This window comes from Tubulanus polymorphus, chromosome 1, assembly GCF_964204645.1.
Source record: "Tubulanus polymorphus chromosome 1, tnTubPoly1.2, whole genome shotgun sequence".
Lineage (NCBI taxonomy): Eukaryota > Metazoa > Nemertea > Palaeonemertea > Tubulaniformes > Tubulanidae > Tubulanus > Tubulanus polymorphus.
In genome coordinates, this window is record NC_134025.1 from 23,997,085 (window position 1) to 24,017,890 (window position 20,806).

The 20,806-nt window shown below is 36.7% G+C and overlaps 2 protein-coding genes across 5 annotated transcripts; both read right to left on the reverse strand.

Annotated features, from left to right (window-relative positions):
- Positions 1–122: 122 nt before the first annotated feature.
- Positions 123–1,587, reverse strand: LOC141913301 (uncharacterized). Its single transcript, XM_074804831.1, has 2 exons — positions 1,461–1,587; positions 123–1,300 (listed from the first exon to the last, which is right to left on the reverse strand). The coding sequence occupies exon 2, from the start codon at positions 1,209–1,211 to the stop codon at positions 123–125; it is 1,089 nt and encodes a 362-aa protein (XP_074660932.1). The 5' UTR covers positions 1,212–1,300; positions 1,461–1,587.
- Positions 1,588–3,589: 2,002 nt separating this feature from the next.
- LOC141915005 (uncharacterized) lies at positions 3,590–19,087 on the reverse strand. Of its 4 annotated transcripts, none has more exons than XM_074806360.1 (17): positions 18,544–19,087; positions 15,151–15,344; positions 11,894–12,101; positions 11,375–11,630; positions 10,827–11,063; positions 10,677–10,751; positions 10,180–10,375; positions 9,605–9,738; positions 9,312–9,502; positions 7,507–8,800; positions 7,262–7,332; positions 6,825–7,096; positions 6,254–6,375; positions 5,963–6,157; positions 5,433–5,492; positions 4,078–4,144; positions 3,590–3,713 (listed from the first exon to the last, which is right to left on the reverse strand). In XM_074806360.1, the coding sequence occupies exons 1-16, from the start codon at positions 18,976–18,978 to the stop codon at positions 4,125–4,127; spliced, it is 3,960 nt and encodes a 1,319-aa protein (XP_074662461.1). In that variant the 5' UTR covers positions 18,979–19,087; the 3' UTR covers positions 3,590–3,713; positions 4,078–4,124. The 4 variants fall into 4 exon arrangements, with proteins under 4 accessions (XP_074662461.1, XP_074662463.1, XP_074662462.1 ...); XM_074806362.1 differs by lacking the exon at positions 7,262–7,332 and adding an exon at positions 7,387–7,400 and having other exon boundaries at positions 6,825–7,087; XM_074806361.1 differs by lacking the exon at positions 7,262–7,332 and adding an exon at positions 7,387–7,400.
- Positions 19,088–20,806: the final 1,719 nt, after the last annotated feature.

A 20,806-nucleotide genomic window follows, 5' to 3' on the forward strand; every position in this document is an offset into this window, starting at 1 on the left:
CATGAACTGAAAAAACCTATTTTCCCAAATAAGTGAAGCTGCACCGAAGATCTACTATTAAACAATTAAAACAACTAAACATTAGTCTTTGATAATGTTTGTATTCTATCCGACCAAAATGATTAGTAAGTACGGAACATCATAAGTTTAGACGCCTCTTTAGCCCAGAGATTTGGCTGGATTATTGTATCAATGTCTTGTCTTGGCCACACTTTTGCTACGTGAAAATCGCCCGGTTTATTCAGGACTCTAAAACGTAACTTTTCTACGGACGTACCTTCTCTGTCTAACGCGGTTGCAACAGGGTGTACATTTTTCATGACACTTCCGTACGAACGATTGGGCCAAGATTTTCTCAAATGGGAAAAATTATCCTGGTTTGTGGAGAGTGCCCATTTGTAGCCCATACCTGGGTCAGTCGTCTCGGCACCGGGTAGAATCGATGTTTTGGCGCGGTTATACAGAGGTCGAATCGAATAGTGATCAAAAGGCACTTTTGGTGCTTTCGCTTTCTTGGGTCCGATGTATGGCTCGTCGTAACATAGGTCTTCATCAATAGCATCACCAGTTTTAGAAGCCGAGGTGGCGTTTATATCAGCAGCTACACAAGTTTCACCAGTTTGTTTCGTAGAGCTTGATTTGGGGTGCTTAGATTTTGACTGGCCACCTTGCGTTAAGCGTGATGTTGAAGCTGACTTAACGGTTTTTACGCCATCGCTTATTTCCCAATCTTCTAATTCGATTTTCGTGAAACTCTTCGGCGCCCGTTTCTTTTTATAACCTCCACTGTCTTCGCTAGAGCTAAATGAAGTCGAAGACACTTCTGAAATATTTGTATTTGACACATCGCCTGCGATAGCATTTCGGTGGCCCCTCATTCGCTGGAAGTTTCTTTTATTCAAATTCGTCGATCGAAATAGATTTTTCTGCTGACATTTCGCCGGATTGTCCCATTTGAACAACGACCGATCAGGACGGATACCAGCCTTAAATAACTGCCTTTCAAGAATATCGAGGCGGACTTTGTCCTTTTCGGTATCTCTGTGTTTCATGCGCGCATCCTGCGGATCTCCACGAAGTTTCATCGATATGCTGTTGACCAAAACGTTTTTACGGATGCTCGGAACGCTACCGTTGGCAGCTATTAATGCATCCATGCCGTCCCTACTTCTCCAGGCTGAACTTTCCGAATCTATACTGGTCCTATCCATATTTGGATCGGCGTATATTCAAATGAAAGTCACCCAATCGTAGAACCGCGTGAGCCAACAATAAGCTCCAGTATCTCCGGTATCCAATCCTTTAAAATATCGAAAAAACAATGCACTCTTTTTGAAATATTAACTACATATCTAAAAAAAAAGTGGAATTGTACAGATGACATTGATCAAAAGTTTAAAAAATCCCTCAGTTGATAGATATCTTTGAAAATCGAAAGAAAATCGCTGAATTCAACTCACTTATCAAGATGGTCCTGTTGCGATTACAGAGAACTGTCCCCAGTTACGATAACATATTCTACAGGTCAAACAGACACCGGACACCTATAATAACCACAACCAACTGTACAGTACTGGTGTATCGAAATTACAGAGCGTAACAGTTCATTATGGGAAATGGAATTTCCTATGTTATTCGCAACAGCACAATATGTTTAGAAGTCACACTTCGTAATTTTCCCACGACAAAACCATTAAATTGATAAAATTTCTTAGAGAAATAACGATGACTATATGCAATAACATGTTCGCGTGTGGGGACTTCAAAAGTATATACACTCGTTGATAAGTCTCTATCATATTGATGGGGACAAAGTATATATATATATTTACCCTAGATTTTACAAGAAAAGTGTGTTAGTATGTAAATGCCGTTTTATTTCATGCAGTAAACGTAAAAAGGTTTTATACATCGAAACGCAGCGATAATTCCAAGACGTAGATCGTTTCTTTTTTACATTTGTATAACCGTTCTAAATGAGATTGAATTGAAAATATTCGCTTTTTTAAGAGCTCCATCGTTCTGTATAGTTTTATGCATCATAATTCGAAAGCTAATCCCCCGGACTCCGGTTGCGATTTCAACTTACCTTGTGCGTCTCTGTACTGCAGGCAGAATAAGCTTCGTCAATATGCTATGATCAGCCGCCTCCAGAAAGGTAATCAAATCACCGGCATACGTGATGTGGCGTAATGGGATTATAAACTTATCCGGACCGTGGCAACACTAATGCACTGCTATCAACATCGTATCACGAAAAATCCAATTAGATTCGGATTACAACCGAGTGTTTGAGACATTAATTATGATATATAGTATTTTCAAATGATAATACGATAGGCTACAACGATATTCGCATTCCATGGAAGCAGGTCCACGGTTAAATGAAATGTCCCGACTTAGAACGTACTCCGAGGCGCAGAAATTTGTTCGTAAAAAAAGACAAAGGCTTTGCGGAGGAGACAGAGAATGGCGAAGCTAAACGACGGTTTAACATCGATTTCAATGAAGCCATTGAAGTCGAGCAAAAACGCCTTGTCCTAGAAAAGCAGATACTGATATCGAGGAGGCTTGGCTGGATGTGGAAAACTAGCGACAGTATACGTGCATTCGGAACTGATAATCAACCAATCTTCTCAATCCTGTAACTGTAAATATTGTTATGTTGTACATGTTCTTTTCTATGTAATAAATGGACCACAACATCCGGGGGATGGACTTTCTTAACTTGAGATAATTTCTAAAATTTTTGTGCCTTTCCAAGAAGGGAATTTCTGATTTTTTTGAGTGCCTGACGTGAGCCACATGTATCCTAAATCGGGCACTGCTGATCGAATATATTACAATCCATCCTCGTTAATAAATGTCACCAACATCACCAAGATACAACACAGTATAAGAGTATAATCGTGAATAATTCAATTTATTCAACAACAACAAATAATACATTGTCGTAGAAAATAGTTTATAAAAATACATCTTCTCGTGTATATACATTATAATCTATATAAAGTGAAATTTTCATTCCCAACAATTAGTTCATGTACTAACAAAACAATATGTGATATGCGAAAATTAAACATTCATACTTAACAAAATTTTGGCAAGACAGGATTTTGTATTAGTAAGATTCACTATAATTCTATTCAAAATATTTTAAAAAAGGAAATAATAACAATGCACTTATGGTTCTAATATGGCCACTATATTTCGTTTGATAAAGGGTTTGCGTATAGCTCGAGGACTAAGACTTTGATATACTATCTGGTGATAAAAAAGCCATACATTTATTCGTTTCATCAATGTGGGAAGGTAACTTCTTTTGAGAAGTATAAAATACACATATTTTCAATGGCAGTATTATTGAATTTGACACAAAATATCCATTTGAGAAAAGTGTGCAGGATCTTTCTGGAATAAAGCCCTAACTTCTAAAAAAACCCCACCGCTAATTTGGTCGCACTAGCCAGTGCTATCTGAAGTAGAAATTATCTAACTAGTCTACCATTATTGTCTGATACTCATAGGCTGGATAGATGGGACGAAAGCTGATCCATTTTCAGGAGGATGTCGCCAAGAGAACCACATATCCGTCTGTGCATCATATGGGTTTCTCTTCTTGTATCGTATCTTTTCCTGGTATTCGTCAGGAGTCACGAACACGAGTTCAGCCCTTGGTCGGCTGCTACCATCAAACCGTGGCGAAAACGAAGCTGAAATATATAAATACCCCTAATCAAATACATCAATAGAAATACTAAACATCAACACACGAAACAGTAATTTTGCAAGCAGAAAATATGGAATATGTTTTTTGTGAGTGAAAAAGTTTGAATAAAACTTGCTTTTTTGAAATTTGAATCTCATGCTTATGCAAAGCACATGAAAACTTTATGCGTGATTAAAAGTTATCAGAATAGCTTGAAATCTAAGTGATGTGATTGTGATATTTTGAGGGATTACTACCTCATTTTTTCATCTATTCATTAATGATTGCAATCAACAGAATATTGCAAATCCCTTTTTATTTGATCGCGTAAATTCATAGTGGCTTCATAACATAGAAAAATCACTCACAGTACAAGCATAATGTACTAAAACATGAAATCTGCAGCCATTCATTATTAGTGTCTACCACCATTATCTATAAAAAGAAAAACAAACACAAAAAAACGTAGATCGGTTATCACACACGGAGACGCACACGGGCACACATCAGAGAGTAAGAAATAAGAATTTTTGTTACGGATAATTAAGTCATTGCTTTGCAACTTTGATTAGACCACTCGAAATATGAACCCTAGTTGGTCATCCTAAAAATTTTTCATAGTACGGAGGGTGATGGGTGGCAAATTTTCCTTTAAATGTTCCATGAAATTTGATCATTTGATCATTTGATGACCTAAAAACCGTTTCCATGCTCATTTAAGGACTGAGTGAGGGTGCTTTTCATTTTCATTTAGCGATGCCAGCACCAAGACTGGACAATTATCTATTAAGTTCCACAGCACTTTTATTAAGGAACTCAGGCCATTCACACTGACATTCTTCACCACTGATACTTCACAACATAATAATCTGTGGAAAAGAATTTAAAACACAACTGCATAGTAGTTTGTGTATGCAAGCAGATTTTAATTTCCATAAAAAAGACGATCTGTTATTTCTTAGGCAGGCATTTAGGGATTTTCTTTCCATGAACGTATTGTAAGCGACACGCACTGGTTTTCAGAATTGATGAGAAACTAGGAATCAATTTTGAGTGGCCTGACAATGATTAGATTTTTAACACAGAAGTAATAGCAATATTGCAGCTCAAAGGCAAAATAAATTTACTAAGAAACAAGATAAAAGTTATCTAACATATCAGTATGGAATATACATACCGGCCGGGTAATATACTTGAGTGAAGGATCGTTATAATTGACCACACAAAAAAATATACACAATAACATAAAAGCGAAAGGTAATTAGTACCTGTTTAACTTCATCTAAACAATGGCTGCCCACAAAAAAACAATGAAAGCTCACTACTAATCATGTATTCTCCTTGAGCGGGTGTAAAAAACCTCAATAAAACGAAGAATTGACTTCACAGGGGAAAATAATTATTTTACTTTACACTAGGACCAATCATGAGACAAATGTAGATTTTTCTCCTAAATTATTGATTCTGCTAGTTCCTATGATTTACTACTTCGGTATATTCGACGGTGTGAGAAACAATGTGAGATAATGTAACGGAGAATAGTTGATGGAAAACTAACATAGTTGAATAAATATTACGTTTTGAGTTAGTACAACTGGTGTCATTGTGCTGGCGCAGACACTGATGATGATCGCGTGGTACGCAGTAACACATAAATCATACAACTGTGATGTTGCCGTGAATAAACAAACACACAAGAATCGATAGTAACAATCATTTTTACCTGGTAATTTATCATTGTGGCTGCTGGATTTTGATGACTGTCGGGTATCAGTGTTATTACCTGTGGTGAAGATGAATTAATTGAGTACAAAGCCATTGAATTGATCAAAAGGATGGATTGATGAATAGTTTGCAAATCATTTATCATTCTAAATGTTGCATAATGGAAATGATAAATGATCACCGATGAAGACTAAAATTGCAAATTTGAATAGCAACAACGAATCATTTATTTGGTCAGATTGATAGAATTTGTACCATGAGTACAAAAAGTAGCATTTCATTTCTTTATGTATTTTCCATTTGTCTGATACTGAATATAGAGCTAAAACTGAAACACAACGTTTATACAAAGTACATCTGCTTTCAGAAATATAGATAGTGAAGAGTTTAGCAATAAATTATTTGGAAAAAAAGTACTTGAAAACTGAACAGGCATTATGAAATATTGAACATTGAAGCTACCAGTATTTGTCTTTCCTATTGCATGAAATAGATATTTAAAAATGAAGAATAGGCATTTTTACTCACTCATTCCACTTTCAGGATGACTTCGAGGATATGACTGTGACTGCATTTTGTACTGAGCAGGTGATAGCTTTCGTTCTGGCATAGCCACTGAATTGCTAGGTTTTGATGACTGCGCTCGTTTCTGATTCCCATTGATCTGAGGAAAACTACCACTACTTTGTTGGCCTCGATTACCATAGCTTGATTTTGGTTTGCCTGTAGAATAAATGAGCAAAATCTCATATTTCATATATCTTACTCTACATAAATGTAAGCCATTTCGGTATCTTGGAGATGGTATCTTTGGCTTACCACTTGAACTATGCAGTTTATATGTGTTCTCAAAAACACCAGGTGGAAGCTGAGGTCTGTACGCTTTGATCAAATTATCACTTTTCACCTTCATTCGTTGTGCACTGCCTTTTTTAGGATGACTATGTGTAAAAATTAACCTTGACCATTAAACAAGATCTATTCCAATTACGCATTTTCTTTCAATCAACATTTATAACTATGATATTTATTATGGCAGACTTTTGAATTAACCCTTTCAGTGCAGACTAATTAATACCCTATAGTGCTGGAGATAATTGGAATATTTTAAAAAATTCCACCCTAGTGTGTTGAATAATGGGAATACCACTATAGTGCGTCTACACTGCGACGCAGTGTATCGTTAGTTACTGTTTGACAGGAGCTGCCATTTTTCAAGAGAGATAATTACTAATTACTAATTACATCAATACACCGCAGTGCGGTGTACTAGCAAAATCAATCACTGATTTATACACCGCACTGCGGTGTACACGCACTGAAAGGGTTAAGCGGGACAGATAATATATACGGTATGATGTCTACAACCATGGTTACTTATTATATGTACCTGGAGGGAGTGGATGATTTTTTGGAAGAAGTTGTATCTGGATCATTATTTGATGCACGAGCCTCCAGTAGTAATTCATCTGCTGTCTTATTGGCATTATTGAATAAATTATCAGTTCGTTGAGCAATTTCGAGCATCTCTTTACCACTTTTTTCTTTTTTCTCGAGTGATGAATCTTCTTTTTCTTTGAATTTTTTCCTTCGTCGATAATTTTCATCATTTTGCCTCTCATGAGCCTCATGTGCTTCTCGCTCAAACCTTCTCTGTTCATCCTCGAAAAATGCAATAACATTACTGGTAAAGTAAGACAATGTAATGTAGATTGCATATTTCATCAGGAATAAAGATCAACGTAAGACAGATTATAAAATCACCAACACCTCAAGCAGCTCCAAGCAATTAAGATAAGTTAAAGAGTCCCCACACATTATGCTTACTTTAGCCAATGGGCTTATATCCCTGAAAGCAGGTTTATCCTGTTGCAGATAGGTCAAGAATTTCAATTGTTCTGAAAGCAAATGCATTACGAAATGAATATAATGAACCATAGCTATCAACTTACATGCTTTCTTTGAGCTGGAAAATATGCAAATTACATGTACATCCAAAATGAAGGTGTATATCCATCATTTTCTACTGAAACATGGAGATTCTTAATATCTAAAAAAAAACTGAAAATTACCTCTGAGATATCTTTCCCAATCGTCCATAGTATTGATCTGTGGATCATCACCATGAAGTTTACCATCTTTGCGATATTGTTCTATAAATCGTCGGATCACTACTATATCTTGATTTCGATCTTTATGTATCTGAGCTTTTCGTAATCGATGCAGTTCTTTAACAACCATTCTGGTGTATTCAAAATTTCGTACACTATCCTGCACACTTTTAGCTATCTTACTCTTTCCAGAATGTGGGTTCCTTGGAGATTTCAAATTTGTAACATCATCTGAATGTTTAAGAGATGTTTTTGGCCGGCAGTTTTGAGGTTCAGGTTTTGCAGATCTTGGTGTCTTAGAACTGCGAACAGGTCGCAGTGCTTTCTGTTTTTCTTTAGTATCTTGCTGTGGATCTTTCTTGTAAAGATGCTCAACACAAGCTTCGGGAGCAGCCTCGGCCTTTATATTAAGTCCCTCCTCTTCTTCTTGATCATCACTAACAGCTTCAATTTTCAAATCATTCGCTTCAATCACCTCTTCTTTCTCCTGGATTTCTTCAGGCTGATCTTTTTCAGAATATTTTGAGGACTTTCCATCATTTTCTAAGTCTTCATCACAGTCATCATCATCATCATCATAAATATCATCTTTATCGCTACATCTCAAATCATTTTCTGCTGTCACTCTCGCCATCTGAGATTCATCATCAGTAATTTTCATATCTTTGTCATCAACATCCTGATTTGTTTGATTTTCTTGTTCCTCATCTTTTTCGACAAATTTACTAGTCTTTACTTCATCTTTATCATTTTTGCTGAAGCTATTATCAGCATCACTACTTCGCTGATCCTGATCAGATGCAGACTGTTGTTCACTTTCACTTGAATCTTCCTTTAGTTTGGGCTTCGCATCGTCATTCAAAATATCACTTTCTGGCTCAGATTCCTGAGTGCTTTCAATTACTAAACCTGGCTGACTCTGATGGCATTCTTTTCCACTTTCACCCATGTCAATGGTTTTTCTATTTACAGGTTTGTCCTCAATGAACTCTATTTCATAATCAGCTTCACATTTGTCAGCATTAATCTCTGCCTCAATCACATTTTCTCCTTTATCTAGTACCTCCATAGAATTTCTATGAGAATTTTTCCGACTCTCTTTATTTCTATGGACTTTACGCAGATTCCTTTGTATTGTTTTTGCAGCATTACCAGTTACTTTTTGTCCAGTTGCGGCACCATGAGATTTCAGATATTCTGCACATTCCATATTCCCCTTTAATACTGCTGTATCATATGGTGTAAAGTATTCATTCTGAAATCAAAATAATCAAATCAGCTGCTTCCCCGGCAAATGAACTAGAAAAAGGGATCTTTTACTTAAAACTTCAATATGTAAAATCTGCATATCATGATTCTCAATGATGTAGCATATGCTTGTTTGGGGATCAATTGAACAAAGAAAAGAAGAAAAATTCAACTAAGAAATTTTCACTTCAACAAGACATGATATAACAACGTAAAGGCAAAGTTTCCGATGTACATGAAATCTTAATTGACAATATGTACTGATCAAATTACATGCAGAACAAAACTAACATTATCATAACCTAGAAAATGATCAATATGAATCATAAAAGGTCAATTAAGGCTGTCATAAATCAATATTGTTTGATAATAGTAATGCTTATTGTGTTAACAGAATACTCCTCGACTCCCAATATCAAATATCCATATTTAGAAGTACCAGTAATCAGATGTCTAGTTAAGTTTCTGGGTCATATTTATATCCATTTTCATTGCATGGATTATAAAACGGAACTCACTTTTGATTTACTTTTCATGATGGCATTTATATTGGCTCCATTATCCAGGAGAAGTTTGATGAGTTCCAAATGATTCGTCATTGCGGCAACATGTAAACACGTGCGACCATCAGTATTCCCAGAACTCAGAACCTTTAGACCTTTATTGCCGGTTTTTTTCTTAGCGTCTTCTATCAGAAAGTTTACTGCATCTAAAAATGATATTTGTGTTAACTAACTAAACAGTGTCTCGAGAATCTCCTTTTCATCAATCGCTCAAACAATATCGCTATAATTCATCATTCGTTATTTACCAGTGTGTCCTGCTTGTGCGCCTTCGTGTAAAGGATACTCTCCTCGATTGTTTTTCAACCACAGATTTGCATTCTTTTCTTCGAGTAGAGTCAGGCACGATACTAAGCCTTTAGCTGCAGCACAGTGGGCTGGACTAAATAAGAAAATTTGAATAATCTTAGATGGATACCGTGCATTGCGAACGGTGTTGAATAGGTTTATTACTTTTCCTATATTTCGCCGCCGCAAAACTCATTAAACAAAACAAATAACCGCCAGTCAGCATTTGTTGTCGTAGACATAAAACAACTGTTAATCGATTCCCCAAGAGATTTAAAACAGAGACAAGGTACACTTTGACATTATGCTATAAAGAACCACAAACCCATATTATCAACGTTCATGGCATCTCATTTTCCTTAGACAAATTAATATTGATAATGAATGATTAACTTTGTGAACATGGGTCATCCTGTCAAATTTTCATCTAGTTTTCATCTCGCTTTTCATTTTCAGGGCCCAGTAGTTTTGACTAAAGATGAAACAGGATCGATAGATAGGGCTGTAATAACCAACACAGCTAAGAGTGACATACCTTCTTCCCTTTTTATCTCGAAAACTGGGATTCGCGCCGAGTTCCAATAAACAAGATGTGCATTTCTCATGGTTCAACGTGATCGCATAAAAAAGCGGCGAACATTCATTCTTGTCTTTACAATCGATGGTAGCTTTATGTTCGACGAGTGTTTGAATACATTCCGGGTGTCCTCGACTAGCGGCACAGTGCAACGCTGTGAAAATAACAAACATATAATACAACGACTAAAAATTTACCACATATTGGCAGACAGCATTCCATTCACGACTAGTAGTGACATCGTAAAATGAGACAAGGGTATTTGTTGTCGTAATGAAATTCAAGATTATTAATGTGTGAACTAAAGAAAGTTTTAACTGATTACACATTTCCACCACCCAGTTAACAAAAGCGTTAAACAAATGACATGAAAAATTCATATATCTGCTGAAAACTTGAAATACGGCTTTGTGGAAATATTCTCAAGCTAGTTTCGAAATGAGATGGACATATACCTGTGAGGCCATCTTTGTCAGCAGATTCCACCTTGGCTCCAGCATTGATCAATGCAAGACACGCATCACTACTACCTAGAATTGAGTAAGGTTAGATTCAAGTTTAGATTCGAACGAAGACATTAAAAAAAGTGTCCATAGTAACATTACCTGCACTTGCGGCCCATAGTAATGGTTGTCGCTTGTCGTGGTCAGTCACATCAACGGGGATGCCTTTTGACAGTAATTTCTGTAATATTTTCATGCCAACGCCAGGCTCCATTCCCTCAGCGTTCATGCCAGCCATTTGGGCGGCATAGTGAATAGGGTAAGCATCATGTATATCAGGTGTTGATAAAACTGCTGATTTTCCCATTATGATATCGAGCAGTTTTATTTGGCCACAAACTGAAATCACGAGAACCATATCGTAAGTAACGGTAAAGTTTTAAACGAATGAATTTTTACCATTAACAATTACTAGTGCTTGAAATCCAGTTTTTAGGGCAGCCCTCCAAACCCTCTGTTTGATTGAATTCTTCTTAATTTCTAGATTCAATATCAGACCCAGTCATCAAATTAGGCCTATAGCGTTTCTCAATTACATAGCCGAAACATCGATACCGGTACAGTCAGGGACTAGCGTAATTGATTCTGGCTCATTAGTGTGTGCTTGATAAACCTACTATCTCAAGAGCCCAGTCACACAAATCTCTTACCAGTGGCCCAATGAACGACCGTGTGTTTCTCATTATCCGTACTATTGATATTTGCTCCTCGGTCGATCAGTAACTGCAATAATGCCGCGTTACCGGTGATCACAGATAAATGCAAACAACTATATCCATCTTTGTCCTGAGCGTTCAGAATTGATGAATCGTAGTCCAAAATCGCTGTTGCGCATCTAGTTTGTTTATTCTCTACGCAGTGATGAAGGGCTGTCTTACCGCTTCGATCAACAGCCGTGATATCTCCCTAAAATGCAGAGAAAACTCCAATTTCTTTTTGTTTTCTTTTTCAGTTCAACTTGTGACTATTCATCAAATGCTATTTGAATTGTACACAGTTTTGGGATGATGGCCAATATAAAGCCATTTAAAATTTAAATTTGCTAGTGGGTAGAAGTCTATTCATCCCATAGAATTCAGAATATAGCATAAACACGTTTAGTTTAAACAGTTTAAATCAATCTCCCATCCCACTACAAGGAACACTAGCATGCTTTTTAGAATACTCACTCGTTTCTCTAAGAGGCTGTTTACATTGGTAATGTTTTCCGCTTGACAAGCCAACATAAGAGCCGTGCAGCCTGATTCATTGATCGATTCTGATGACATTTTATCTTCCGCCAACAATAACTGCAAATATGAACTATTTACGTGCGACGCCGCTCGTTTGAATACTGTTTTACCACCGCCATCTTTAATATCTGCTTTAGCGCTGTGCCTGAAAATATTCAACAATAAAACGTTGAAGGGAATTAACATATACCATTACCTTCCCTTATTTTCAGCAACTATCGTCAATTCATAAGCCCAAAATATTCTTTCTCTTTAGAATGTAATTGTACTATTTTCAGGTTTTAAGTAAGGTTTTTTGGACATGATTTTTGATGTCAAAAACTTGACTTATACACCTGAGAATACGGTAGCCTCATATTGTTTCATCGAAAATGACTAGAGACATTATTTGTTTTGGAGAAATTAATCTATGAACTTCTAGAGTAGACCTGCAGCTTATGCAAAGTTTACTGTATATGGAATTATAGGTGCACAGTTGAACAACTTTTCAGAAAAGCTATTGAATTTTTTAGGAATTTGACGAACACACCAGATATTCAATATCTCGAGTTTAATCTTAACTCAGCTGCCTTGAAAAGCCCATTAGCCAAATACCGTTCAACACCAGAGGTAAAACTGTGGTATGCATGTTCCACGGCGGTATGCATAGAGAACAGCTCGGTAATTGAATTTTGTAACTCATTGCCGTTGTTGTCATAGAAAATAACCCTGAAGCGGTGAGATTAATTGGAATGGATATATGAATAATAGATCCGTCAAATTAAATGTTCCTCTCGCGTGTGATGATTGTATTTCTAAAACCCTCATTGCAACGCGTGGTACACTGGAGTAATGATTTACTGATTCTTACACTGAATTTGAGAAAATGAAAGCTAAGGCTATAAAAAGATACATTGTTTCCTATCCTGTACAGGCACATTGGCAGCAATCTTTCATTGCCCCGGCCAATTGCCTATTTTTGACAGGTTCTAATATTGCCGTGGCGAATTGACTTCAATTTCATCAAAAACATGGTATAGAAAGAGAAAAACATTCAGTAAATTATTGCTGCAGATAGACAGCTGGCCGAGTCGAACTTTAAATGAGAAACAAGGTATCAATTATATTTTTTAGTCTTATTCCTCAGTGTTAATTCAGTTTTGCAATCAAGTTTAGGTTGGAGCTTGTGGAGGAAGAAGGCAGTTCTTTCATTTTAGCTGCATCTCTACAAGGTCTACAGTCAATAGGGATGGGTATAAATTGGTTAAGAATGCTCATAGTCAGTAGCTACTCTTGATTAGTGAAAGATCCTTAGATCTACAAAATAGGATACGGATGATAGTTGATGCTTTCATTTATTCTATCCTAATTGATAGGTGAAATTCATCGCGGCCAAGACCAGACTTTGTTCAATAATTCAAAGCCAATTTAAGTCGCGGCGGGCGCCGTCGCTCAGTCGGAAGTTGTTGCCATGTTACTGCAAATATCGGCGCTACGAAGTTACGAACCCCTCAATCACAATAACAGCGGCAGATAAGCTGTCAAACAAAAGAAAATCACAGTTTGATGGTATAATGATTTTCTAATATTCAAGGGCCTCTTCGCTTATGATATGAAACCGATTTGAATAGCTTATTATAAAAGCAACCGGCGAATTCAGATTTCATAATTTAATAGCTTGAATATTGACAATACACGCATACACACACACACACGTTTACTGCGAGTACTTTCTCTCACTTCAATTACTGATAATTGCTCTTCAAAGCAATTCCGCTTGCTTGAAAATTACACCTTAATGATAATGTCTGGCATTTACAGTGAACTACTGCCGAGAGATCCCCGAGGCCTACATTTCCTTGTCAAATTCCATAGGTTTGATATCTTTCAAATACGCCTGAAATAATTTTCTGTTTTTCTTCATTTGATTCCCCGCATTATAGAAAATCTAGATTCACTGTAGTCTTTTGTAATATACCCTTGCTGCGAGGAAAGGAAATACTTTTTTGGTTTTTCAAAAAAGAAAAAATTCCCCACAACTTTCAATTTTTCTATTCTGATAACGTTACTCGCTCGTTTGTATACATCAACAATCCTCAAAATTGAAAACCCTGAGCTCGTCTTAGCTTATTCAAAGCTTATTCATATACATGAATGATATCCCAAAACCGGCCCTTATTACATGTATTGAAGATCTAGAAATACGGTTTGACAGATATTAATTCATGGTATTAACTGAACCTAAGCAACAGATGATCCCAAATACCTTTTCATATAAACAAAAAACAACTGTAAAAAAATTATATGATCTATTTCTACACCATGGATATAGTAATTTTAAGCGATTCACCTTCTTATCGTTTAGAAATCCGAAACAGAAACAGAAATCATAATATCTCCATTCACCGTTTACTTTAGACCCAGCTACTGTATTATAACAGTTCTATAGTATATAAGCATTAGTACAGTACTGGCAGTCGTCGTTGCCCATGGAATCGCAGGAGACACCCATTCGTTAACGCGCATATATTAATGGCATGAACAATAAAATCTCTGACCGCGACAATAAACATCGGGGTAAAAGCTTTCATGAAAGGTCTACCGGATTTGATCCCGTCTGAATGGGACAGTTACGAATACGAAAAATTCACGCGTCTTTAACGACGACCTTTGTTTGCGCGGCCTATAAAAAAAGGGGGACACTTTTCTGTCGCAGGTTGACAACATTTATCGTCGACAATCAGACAATTTGCGGAAAGTTGATTTTATTCAATTCATATCCACATTCTGAAAATAGATCAGCGCCCAGATCTTTCATTTCGAATGTGGTTATTTGTTTATATATGTTTACAGCTTAGAATATGGATTGGGATGATTTTGCGTTTATTTCTATCTACCGCAGTTTAAAGCAAAATATTAGGCTGATCTATTGTCTTTGATAATTTCCATTTCAAGGGCCAATTGTTGAAGAGCTGGTTAGAGCATTAATGTATGAACTAGTTTATATCCTAGTTTATATAACTAGTTTATATTTAGTCCATGATTAGAGTTAACCAGTGGATTGTTGACGTAGTGACAATTAAAACTTCATTGTTTCTAAAGTATTTATCCAACTGTTATCTTTAACAAACTTTTGAGCAACTGGCCCCAGAATAATCATGACAACTCAAATATCATGAAACAACAAAGGAAGGAAACGTCGCGTAAATACCTACCTCAGAAGAAGTTCGAAAATACTGTACTTATCATGTTGAATAGCGATATGTAACGCGGTTCGTTTCGATTTGTTCCTTTCAATTACGTTTAGGTTGCAGTTGTTTTTAACGAATATTTTCACGATATCCGTTTTACCAAGCTCGACGGCGTACAACAACGGTGGAAGGCCAGTACACTCATCTAACAGCGTTTCCTAAACAGAAATATCGAATATATCATCCAAAAGGCAAATTAAGACGAACCACACAAGGATATACGGGGGGCGGATCTAGAAATTTGAGCAGAGGGGGTCAAGCGCAGTGTTTCCCAGATATAATCTTTTTTATATTTCAATGAAAAATGCATTCATAAAAATGTCTGCATTTCCTTAAGTAATTTCTGGCAGACGCTGTATCAGCAATCGATAAAAGATTTGAATAATGGTTAGTTTCATTGTTAATATGATTGATATCGCTATCAGAAAATCTTCGAACACAGAATGGCTAAGACCCCCTTGGATCTGCCCTTGATATATCAGCGATGCTAAGAAAATATACACTGGTAATCCATATGACACCTCGAGATAAACTAGAAATTTTGGATATTCACGTAAATAACACTAGACTTAGAATTCATTCACTCTAAATAATTTGGTGGTTTATCAAAATGTTCATGTTACTATCTAATCGAACGATTACGGACTCAAAAATTTGTGTCATCACTGTGATAGATTGAAATTAAGGTCTTTGAAAAAAGCCAGAAAAAATAAGGCTTAGCTAACGACTAGCACAGTAGTTCTAGCATTGAAAAATCATATCATTCCAACACAGAGGTCGAGGACAGTATCATTTACAAGGCCGAGTTACGATATCTGAAGGTGAAATCGATTAACCAATTGCCTTTTCTAAACTAACAAAATGATTGCTAACACTGAAACAAGAGCTACGCCTCACCTTTCAAGAATAAATATCAATTAAGGGATACTCCTGGCAATTACTAAGGATGGTACAACCAGCGGGGAAAAAGCTACCGGGGCCGGATTATCCATTCATGTTATTTCCATGGCAACCCAGTGATATGTAATGTTTGGGGGCTGGCTATTATAGGAACACCATCTTTAGTTATAACGGGGCATAATGTTTCCTACCGCGCCGGATCGACTTCATATTTGGAAAAAATGTCTGTTAAGTGTGCATGAAAAGAAACCACTCACGACAAATTCAATTACACTGAAGTAGAGGGCGAATATGAATGGAAGATACAGCAGATGAAATCAGGTATAATGTATGCAAATGTTTTAAAGGCCAGAAAGATTGTGTAGAAAAGCAGCAGTCAAACTTCTCTTTGTGGAATTATCGGTCACATTCTTTTAACATATCAGCCCATTGTTATTTTGCATAAATGGCGAAAAATGAATAGAATTAATCACTTGAATACTCATACTGCTAAGATGTTCTAAAATACAAATAGATGAAGTAGAAGTTGATCACCTTTTCTTCCAAGTCGAAATGCCCTATTCAAGAAAAGGGGGTTCATGGGCCCTTCCTAGAACCTTCCTTGAACCCACCCCCAACAGTAGCATGTGCTTGATGTAAAAACATACAAATGAGTCGCTCAAGTGTACCGGTACTCGTTAATTTCAATCAGCCTTTAGTTAAACATTTCCGATACCCAAACGCATATCCTTGATGAATTAAACATGAAGTCAATTCATATGTAGCCATCAATATACATAGGCCTATATATATATATCAGAAGTAAATAACAGAATTTTTCCAATGTAGTATATTCAGGATCTACAAAATTGACTACCGACACATAGTTCAAACAATAGTTCAAAACAAGCATAGGTAGGCCTAATTCATTTCAGGGTCAGATTTAGGGATGGTCTCGGGGGTCAGGACCCCTGCGTTCCTGAGGTGGCCCTTTTTGTCAAGTCAAAGATCATTAAAAACACCAAATTTTCAAGTCATCCTTCGGTAAGAGCAATTTTGGACATATTTCTTCAAAAACATCTGATACAGAGGGTGGGACCCCACTAATAGCCTAGGAAATGACTTTTTATCTGAAATATGCCTTTTCTCTTCTTCCGGATCCTGGCCTTTCAAATTTCCTAGATCTGTCCCTGCATTCATCATAGTTCCTCAGGATACGCATCTAGAAGCCTCAGATTTTTCAGGGACAAGCAGTGGTTCTTCCAGGGCTCGCAAAAGGGGCACACGGTACTGTTTAGAAATGATGTGCCCTGGGAAATTTCTCTTGAAAGAAATCCATATTGTTATTACTTGATTATTCGAAGTTTGTCAATGCAACTACTAAGGGCGGATCAAAGAGGGGCCCATTTTTGAAGAGGCCACTTGATATTTTCAAGTATGTCCTTTTTATTGGAGGCAAAGCCGATAGCCCAAGCACCACAGCCAAGATGCCCAATGAGGGGTTAATTGAATTTGCAGAAAAAAAGCTTTAAAATGTCTGTAAGGATATCATCAGTGTTAGTTCTTAGCCCTACTTTTTATTGAACTTGGAAAATATGAAAATTAAAACTTTACAATAACATTTTCAATCCCATTCTTCGTGGATGGAGTGTTTCTAATGTCAATTTTGCAGTTATACTGGGTACCATGAATTAGAGTCAGAAAACTGAGTTTGTCCTGGACCATTGATGCTTTCATGTAACAGTTTTTAAACATCGCATCATACTGATGTTATTCAGTACTAAATGTTTTGTACTGCTCGGTGATAGCTGAAAAAAAATCATTCATTTGATGGCATATTTTATCATAATCGTCGTACCGAAATCTTTGGTTGAAGTGTATATAAAGTATAAACTATTGTAATGAATAAATGAAGAAAAAAATTTAAAAGATAGCAGTGATATAAAGACTCTGAAGGACAATTGGTAAAAAAATGGAGCATAAATCTGCCCTGACTACTATCATGCATGCCCCTGGATCAACCCTGACGAAGAATCCATTTTCTAAGAAGAATTTTTAGGAGGTATCTTTAATTTGAAGTATACCCACATTACATGGTTTCCACAGCTATATGAATTCAAAATTCCCAAGTTTTCCCCCCAAGTATTTCATGGGTGATTTTTCAATTTTCCCAAATGGAAATGAACACATATCCTCATGCTACAGTCAACATTTTAGCGGTGACTGGTTGATAAAGGTGGAAGAAAATTGCCCTTGGGCTTGGCAAATGCGTTATGTGAATTGAAATGTAATGAAGTATTTCCCTGATTTGAGGAAAATTTTAAATTCCCAAATATTACCAAACCGGGAATTATTATTTCAAAATTCCTAAGTTTTTCCCAATTTCCTTGTTCTGTGGGAACCATGACATTACAGCCTCAAAATCTGCAGTACTGTGTCATTTCAAATGACAGTGAAGCTGGACACCAGTTTACTTACCCAATCAGCATCAACTTCACAAATACAGTTTATGGCGCCAATATTATCATTGTTCATGGCAAAGATCAAGCAGTTGTACCCGTCTTCATCTTGTATTTCTAAATCCGCACCGCTGTGTATGAATAATGATAACAGCGAAGCATTTTCGTAAAATACGGCCCAATGTACGGCTGTCCGTCTTTTTTGATCTTGTAAATCTAAATCAACGCCATGTTGCAACAACAATTCACAAACTTTTTCATGGTCTATACCGGTGTCTTCATTTTTCTTATATTTTCTAGCTCCTTGCACGGCATGAATGAGAGCGGTGGCCTTATCCCTCGAGCGACAATTGATCTTGAAGTTAACTGACCGGGAATGTCTCGTTAAGAAATCCTTCAATTCTTCCCATTTGCCGGAAAAGGCGAGTTTCAGCAATTGTTTCGATACATCCATGAGTGAACACAGTGTTAAAAGGCACGAATGGTTTCACATGACAAATCACCGACAACGCCGACACGCCGGCCTTAACAACAACAAAACAATCGAAAAATGCCATGCTGTCAGATCCATGCATGATTTACTACGGGAGGTGGCGCCATCTAACATTATTGCTTTAATCTACACATTTTGATCATAGAGTTTAGTTCTATCATTTATAAATCATACCCATAAAGGCAAAGCATAGCCTACTTCAATGGACCAAAAATTGCTGATTATAGTTTTTCTTCCTCCACTGAATTTAGTTACTAAGACTAAGTGGCACAATGAATAAAATCGAATTGATCGGACGATACTCTCAAACTCGCACCATTATTACTCGAAAACTGGATAAGTCTCGTACCGCGAGCTTCGCATGACAATCGATACACGATATGCGTGATCAGCTGTGACGGTCGTTGAATTATCAGAATTCGTGCTCATTGGTCAAATATAATGGTAAGTATCAATATGGTCTATTTAAAGAGCTTATAAGATATGACTGATATTCGGAATGCTTTTACTTTTTTTCGTGCCGCAATATGTTCCACTTGACTGAGTGGTCATCCAGTTCGACTATTGTATATAAAGCATATCTTGAAAACATAACGTCCATGCACTCAACCCAGAACTGGTGCACAAGTCTCCACTCACTTCTGGAATGCCTCGACCTCTCAGGTGTTTGGTGCAATCAAGGGTCAAACCATCCAAAAAAGATAATTAATCTACTGCAGTCTAAAATAAAAGCTCTTTATTCTTCCATTTGGCTCAAAGAAATTATGACTCAAACAAAAACCCAAAACTCCGATCCTACAAACTATTTAAATCACGCTTCATTATAGAAAATTATATTGTTGCCAACAACTTCACAAATCGCCGCGAATTCTCCAAATTACGCCTTGGGTCCCATCATCTCCGTATTGAAACTGGACGACATCACAAACCTCCAATACCGGTTCCCGATAGGATCTGTCAATTTTGCTCAGATCAATCTGTTGACGATGAACTGCATTTTCTGATCAACTGTTCATACTCCGACAGTGCCAGGTCTGATATTTTCACGTATTTGGACACTTTTACCGATTTCAGGACCATGTCTCACATTGATAAATTCGCCTTTCTGATGTCTTACAATAACAACGATCCCGAAATTTCCACAATTGTTTGCGATTTGGTCAATAAACTGGTCAAGCTAAGACTCGACTCCATTTCATAGTAATTCCTCAGCTTTGCGACTGAGGGCGCTTTTCTAATTATTTCTTGTATAAGTTCTTGTTTTTTGATTATGCTACTATGTATTATGTATTCTCTATTTAATGTCATTCTTTAATGTTTTGTCCTGTAAATTTATTGCATGTCTTATCCTATGTATAAATGTTATATACGGCGCAATAAATATAAGTTCAAGTTCAAGTTCAAGGTCATCCGGTCATCTACTAACTATCGATCGGCGACCCGATCTCGCGTATCAGTCGTCAGTCAGTAACCTGTCTGTGGTTGAGTTTCACAATACTCCGATATATTTTCACAACAGCAAGCCCATCCGAATATAAAAGCTAACAACAGTATCCTCTGATTGAGTGCTGATCTGCTGATATGATAGTGCTGTTGAATCTAAGCCCATTTGATTTACCACAATGATAGGTAACTTAACTAGCAAACTAATTAGCAAAAAAATTTTGAGTTCTCACTCGTTTTTATGATGAATAAAAAGTTTTCTCAATTTTATGTTTCTATTTACTTGAACTTTTTATTACCGGTAGGCCTAATCATGAATAGGGCCTAATTGAATAGAAATGTTGAG